This window comes from Lycium ferocissimum, chromosome 8 (genome assembly GCF_029784015.1).
Source record: "Lycium ferocissimum isolate CSIRO_LF1 chromosome 8, AGI_CSIRO_Lferr_CH_V1, whole genome shotgun sequence".
In the NCBI taxonomy this organism is placed as follows: Eukaryota; Viridiplantae; Streptophyta; class Magnoliopsida; order Solanales; family Solanaceae; genus Lycium; species Lycium ferocissimum.
Window position 1 is genome coordinate 33,048,196 of NC_081349.1, and position 7,575 is coordinate 33,055,770.

General features: G+C 32.4%; 1 protein-coding gene across 1 annotated transcript; it reads left to right on the forward strand.

Annotated features, from left to right (window-relative positions):
- The first annotated feature begins 6,266 nt into the window (after positions 1–6,266).
- LOC132066845 (transcription repressor OFP13-like) lies at positions 6,267–7,575 on the forward strand. The gene has a single exon (XM_059460043.1). The coding sequence runs from the start codon at positions 6,422–6,424 to the stop codon at positions 7,160–7,162; it is 741 nt and encodes a 246-aa protein (XP_059316026.1). The 5' UTR covers positions 6,267–6,421; the 3' UTR covers positions 7,163–7,575.

Below are 7,575 nucleotides of genomic sequence, written 5' to 3' on the forward strand. Positions count from 1 at the left end.
AGCTAGTTTGTGCACCCCTTGATAATTTCACACTAGTAAAGGTGAATCCAGAATTTGATCTTTATGAATTCTGCATTTTTGGACAGCGACCTCAAGTGTTAGTAGCTGTCTTCTGAACCTTTAATTTCTGTACATGGACATACTTAGTAAATTACTTAATACATTTATAGGGTTGGGCTAACACTAGCTATTGGATTATGTCGAACCTATTTGTTAAAGCCTACCTCCGCCCCTGCATACCGACTATGTAACTACTTTCCACCAATATAAACACCGAATAATTCGTCCTACTAAGGTTTATGCAGATGAATAGAATCACTTGTTTTTGTCTTTATTGATTTTTGAACTTGGTGATCCCCCATAATTTTCACTCACTTCATTAATCATGAGAACATATGAATTGACTTCTATTACCAACAGTACAGAACTTGCAACTTTATTTATTGTTCAATAAATTATCAACATAAATCAGACTCTCTACTTTCATTAAGGGACATTGTGATCAGTGGTTATCGTACATAATCTCATAATTAATTGGATATTTTGAGATTAACTAATAAAACTATAGATGACAATCTTCCCAATCATAGAGTGATCAAGGTGGCATGTGCCCCCAAATTGTCCATGCATGCATTTGTATAAATCATGAAGGGGACCAAACCAGTTCATACACTTACATTTTTGCCCCTTCTGAAAGATATTTTAAAAAAAAAAAATCAAGAATATCAATACAATAAGTCAAAGATTCTAATTAACACAAATCTTCTAATCACACGAGTGAAGGATCACCAGAAGTTTCTTGTTAATTTAAGATTAAATAAATAAAAAAGCAATTGACTTTCAAATAAAATAGATATTGAAGCCTTGTTGGAACTTTGCACTTGCATGCAATCCTTGAAAGTGCAGTTCACAAACTTGTGGACAAACTTATGTTTTTATATAGTAATATAATTAGATTATTTACCTTGATATTCCACCACCACTCTCTCAAGGGAAAAAAGAAATTAAAAGAAAAGAAAAGGAAGCATGTGATAGATTAACTGCATTTTATGGAGAACAAACTAATAAAGTTAAAAAATTGATCATCAGCGAATCAAGATATTAAAGTTATCGATCCTGAATTTTAACTTTTTTGATTTACTCTATAGGTTCTAACTCAGTAATTTGTACCATATTATATGAACTTTTTAAGGTAAATATATAATTTGGGTCAAAATTACTAGATTCTGTCGAATCCGTCTCTTCTACTCTATCTCCGCTTATGGATGGACGAGAAAAACAATTAAGCAACTCAAGGTGCCTGATTTTTAGATACACCTCTCATTTAACATATGTTTGTTGACTTCAAAACGCTCTTTATGCACTGAAGCAAACAAGCTGAATTGAAAAAAAAACATTCGTTTTGTGACGTAAAATTTCAGCTTAAAATTCTGAAAATATACCAAATCATACTTGACAATTATGGAAGCATGTAGTGATGGACCTAATACTCACTCTCTAGCGGAATGCTATTTGTTCTTGTTCATACAAAACCATTCATTATTAAGAAAATAGAGTTTATATTCATCCTTAATATATTACGTATTTTGATCATATATGAATCTTTAAGTTTGCAAGCATGTATCAGGTGTCCAAACTCCAAATTGGATTATTTAAACTTAGGCAAAAGACATAGATTGACCCCTCAACTATACCCCAAATGTCGATATCACACTTAAACTTTACTAGCCGGTACCATTACACACCTAATATATGAAAAAGTGATATTATTTACCCCCCGAAAACCGATTTTTAATAAGATAATGGGAAGTGTAACACACTCTCGCCACATCAGTGCCACGCCAGCGCCACGTCAGCTCCACCTTTGGAAATTTCTTAAATCTTAATTTTATATTCAGTTCCTTTTCTTTATTCATTTGATTTTCTTTTTATTAATTATATTTACACTAATTAATCCCTAATTAACCATTAAAATCCTCCAATAATTATATCTTCTTCATCACCGCCACCCCATCTCACTGGAACCACCAATCCGCCACCAGTTTCACTTCAATTAATCTCCAGAATATGGTAAAGGACGGCATTAGACATTGCTCACATGCTACGGGCCCGGGTGGGGGAAGGACCAGAATATGGTATTGAGCAAAAAAGATGGAATCTTTTTGCATTGATTATAACCATTCATGATTCATGTCCAAGTGTACCAACTGGTGGTTTACGTTCATGAGCATATTCAAGTGAAGAAAAAGAACTTATGGTGACCAAAAATGAAATGAACTAAATTGGATTGATTGGATATGGCAAAGTAATTATAAATTAACTTTCGTTCATGAGCATATTCAGTTAATTTCCTAACTTTTTTGCTACTGCTACTCCCTCACTGCCGCCCTCCACCTCCACGTCACTACTGCTATCACTTCAATTACTACTGCTGCTGCTATGCCTTATTAATTTTAATTTTATGTGAGAAATTTCACAAGTATACCAATGGTGGGTTGGAGAAATCATTGGGTGGTTTTTGGAGAAGAAGAAGTGGGTTATATTTCAGATTTTTTGTTTTTGAATTTGAAATGAAGGGGTAGCGTGAAGGCGGAGGAGAAGAGGGAGTGGGGTGACGTGGAGGTGGAGGGCGGCAGCGGGGGGGGGGGGGTGTGTGTGTGGAGGAGAAGAGGAAGATGAAGAAGACAGGGGGACGGGGGGAGGTGGTGGTAGAGGGGAATTAAATATGTATATTTAGCAAAAAAAAACATAAAAAGATAAATACATTCAACAAAACACGCCTTTTTAATTTTTTTTTTTTTATATTTTATGCCACATCAGTTTTAGGGGTAAATAATATCACTTTTTCATATATTAGGTGTATAATAGATCACTAGTGAAATTTAAGTGTGATATCGACATTTGGAAAGATAGTTTAGGGGTCAATCTATGTCTTTTACCTTAAACTTATTAAAAAGGCGTTTGTACAAATACATATGAAGTATTAATGGTGTCATATGTTTTAGCCCTTCGCGGACCTGCAATATCATGATGTCTTTTTTTTTTTTTTGCTCTTTCTCTTTTGGTGTTAAAACATATACTAGCAGAGAAAGAAAAAGAAAAGGTGACGTACAATTTTTGTTGCTAAACAGTAATTATCCGTAACACAGATTACCTGAAAATCATGTTTCGCGGACTATTTAATGACAAATTAACGGTGAATTTCATAGCTAATTCCTACTTTTTTTTTTTTTTTTTTTTTTTAGTATAAGGTCTGGTATGAGAGAGACAAGAAATTTGGTGTCTTCTCTTTTCCCTATATTTCTCTTTTGGTGTTAAAACATATATTACAAAAGAAAAAAAAATAATCAAAAGATAACTTTTATCACTAAACAACAAAAATCGATCGTTAATCTTATTTAATGATAGATTGTCAAAAGATTATATGAGCTATAAATAAATATTAGCAACAAATTCACAGTTTTTTTTTTTTTTTTTTTTTTAAACTAGTATAAGGTCTGGTCTAAAATAGACAAGAAAATTGGGTCCTCCTAGCAGTTATGGAAACTCATCATCAACTATTCATATGCATGTAAGGTGATGAAACTCAAAAGTGTGGCAGTTGATAAGGTTGCATCACAGAAACTGAAATCTTACCATAATTTTGGTGAATATTCAACAACTCTGTTGAAACAAATTGTATAACTTGAACTAAATCGAAGCTCCAATATAAAGATATCTTATAATTTTTTATTTGTATGTGTACCTTTTTAAGAAAAGATATTAACTCAACTGATCCCTCGAGTTTGAATATGTCCCTACTATAGAGCACATTTGATTTTTTTAAGTTTGTAAAAGTGTGCACATTTGGTCCAACTAATGGAATATACCCCATCATAACTATACATCTTTTAGTGAAGAACTGAAGTAAATTTTAAAAAAGCAGCTATCAATTTATGGCCGTTGGGATGTCTCCAATAGAGTTGGACAAACCTTATAATATATGCCAATAATAATTAATAATGAGTTTATTATGTGCACAAAAAAGTGTATACGTGTTTATATTTTCAGATTAAATTGACTTACAAAAATAAGTAAATTACGTAGCTATCCTAATATGATAATTTATTATTATTCCGTTGCTAAATAGAATTACCCTCACTAAACATATTTTTCTTATACTCATTATTATTCCGTCGCTAAATAAAATTACCAACTAGAGTTTGTAATTTAAGATGAAGTTTGTACTCACTAATTTTTTATTCTTTTATAGTAAAAGTTAGTGTTTATTACTTCAATCATAATTGATGGACTCATTGCAATAAGAGGAAAGGAAAGTGATAGAAGCAAAACAATAACAGTTACCACCTTACTATAAAATTTTGAATTCAGTATCACTTATTATAAAATTTTGAATCCAGTCCCTTTCTGAATTCTGACCTCTTTAATTATATTGCCAAGGACAGTCATGTGTATATCTTATAATTTGTTGTGCTTTTGTGTGGGAGAGTCGTTAATATTCCCATAAATAACTCACATGATATCTGCCTATTCATGCCTTTGCTGAATTTCTTTTCTTTCTTTTTTTAGTAGTCTACTTAATTGTAACGACATGACATAAGTTTCATAAGAATGACAATTAAGTCCTTTTCCTTATACGACATTGACTTAGTCATGGTTAATATTTCGGAAAAGGCTCAAATATGCCACCTAACTATTGAAAATGACTCATTTATGCCATTCGTCAATAGTTTGGCTCATTTATGTCATTGAACTATCTGAAATAACTCATTTATGCCACTCATCAATAGTTTGGCTCAGTTATGCCATCGCCCGTTACCAAAATAACTCATCCATGCTATTTTTCATTAACACCGGTTTTAACTAGATTATGGTTGTGGTGGATACGGTGTATGAGTCGGATTTTTTGTTAATTTGGGATTTAAAATTGGTTTGGTTTAATTAAATGACGTAGACCTCTAATTGGAGGCCACGTGTCATATATGGTATTATAAAAGCGACGTTAATGAAAATGGCATGGATAAGTCATTTTGGTAATGGACAATGGCATAAATGAGCCAAACTATTGATGAGTGATATAAATGAACCATTTCCGATAACACAAGATAAATGAGCCTTTTCCGTTAATATTTTGCAATACTATTTCCTTACTATTCCATTCCAAAAAAGAATGCTAATCACTTTTTTTCTTATATATGGAAATAATTATACACATATTTTTAACCCCTAATGAGAAACTTTTGTACTCACATAAATATTATGATACATTTAAGATCACAAATTTTAAAAATTTAATAGCAACACAAATGTTATGATAGGTTTAAGACTCAAAGTTTTCAAATTTCCGTTTCTCTCCTAAATTATGCCGAGTCAAACATTTGAACTTCAAGTGAAATTGAAATATTGCTTTGAAGATGTACTTCATTCAAGTAGAGAAAACTAGTTTTCACGGATAGATCTAAATTCTTTTAGATTTTTTTCGAGTGAAGTTCATGTCCTAATGTGACTCAACTTTCACATTTTTTTCTATTTCGACTTCAAATACTATTCTTCAATTAACTCAATTACTATTAAAATTTCTCTTTAGGGAAAATACATCGTGATCAAGAAAGGATATATAAACATGTAGATAAAATGTCTATGTTTAAGAGGAAAAAGGAAGGGACAAAAAGGGAATATATATATATATAAGGGCCATTTTCTATGGCAAGAAGATAGGAAACTCCCTTTGGTATTATTGCATATGATGTATGAGGAAACACATCTTATCACAAATCTTCCATTGAATCCTACGCCCAACGTATAATTGTATAATCATGAGTTGTACATGAGTTAGAGATTAAGACATTAAACTATAAAGGAGGCTGCAATTTGGTGGCTAAGCACATTTGATTTAAAAAATTTATTTAAGTCCACCATTGTTTAATTTCAGTTGACAAACAATATGTACGGCTATGTTCTTTTCTTTTTTCTTGGTTCCCACCCAGTGTTCGATATTTATTTTAGGACCCGATTAATCTGAATTCATACCACATACATTTTTTTGGTTAAGGACATAGAAGTGTTGATATTCATTTTCAGAGCTCGAACTTAAGACCTCTTATTAAGGGTGAAAAATAAGCTCTTTATTAGAGTTTTTTTTTTTCTTTTCATATTAGACTCAAACCCGAGATTTCTGGTTAAGGGTGGAAAAATACGGCTATGTTGATTTGCATTTAATAGAATTAAATTCTTCAAGCCTTCAATCAAATACACACATGAAATGTCCTACTGCCTCCATTTCCTTTCCACCTTCCTCTCTCTTCCCTTCATTATATAATCAATAGTCACAAGTTTTCATATCCAAAAAACTCCATTAAAACCTACATTCAACAAGAACTTAGAAGAATCTCAAAGTCCCAAGTTCAAAACCATTATTATTATGGCCAAGAAATTGAAGATCTCTTCTATTTTCAAGAAAAGAGAAACACCAGGGGCAGCAGCCACTTGGCAATGGCCTTCTTGTACACATTCCAAGACTCTATCTTTTAGAGCTGATGACAACATCTTCAAGACTATAAATTCAGTCTTTTTTGACCCTTTTGATGGAACTGAAACCTCAGAATCTTTTTTCACAAATTCATCATCAGATCAATCATTAGCTAGCAATTGCATTTCCACAGAATCACATGAAGAAATCATAAAAGGGGTTAGATCAGAAAGGCTATTTTTTGAACCTGGTACTACAAGTTCAATATTTCAAGAACCAAAAAAAATATGTAAAAGCCAACAAGAAGAAGGTGAAAATCAAGAAGATGATTTTCCATTTAAAGAGAGTATAATTTGGGCTATGGAATCGAAGGACCCTTATTTGGATTTCAAGAAATCAATGAAGGAAATGGTGGAGACACAAGGTATTAAAGATTGGGAAAATTTGCAAGAATTATTAGCATGGTATTTGAAGATGAATGGGGAAGTAAATCATGGATTTGTTTTAGGTGCTTTCGTCGATCTGGTTATGGAACTTGTTATCCCTACTACTCCGAGTACTACTTCGGATAACTCAATTACTTCTTATTCTTCTGCTGCTTCTTCTTCTTTTTCTTGTCCCTCTTCTCCTTTGTCTTCTTTAGGACATAAGGAGATTGAGGAGCAAGAAAATGAGAAGTCCCTTAGGATCTAGTGTAATCTTCTTCTTCTTCTTCTTCTTCTGGTTAATTATCCGATATCTAAAGTTTATTGGCCCGACTAAATTGGATTCATGTCGATTGGGTAGGTGCGTTCCCTATTAAAAGGTTTTTCATTTCCGGAGCTGGAATTCAAGAACTCTTATTAAAGAAGAAGAGATCAAAATCATCCTACTACACTACTCGGCGAAGTTTGTTGGTCAGCTAATTTAGATTCATGCCAGATAGACTCATCTTCTGTCAAATGCTTTTTATACTCTTGGAGTTAAAATACTGAAGAATCTGGTTAAGAACAAAGGGATCGATTCTATCATATCTCATCACTCGGTGATAATGTAATCCCCTTTTGTGTATATCACTACTTAGGTTTAAAGGAAAGAATATATATTATGTACATTACGTTACATTA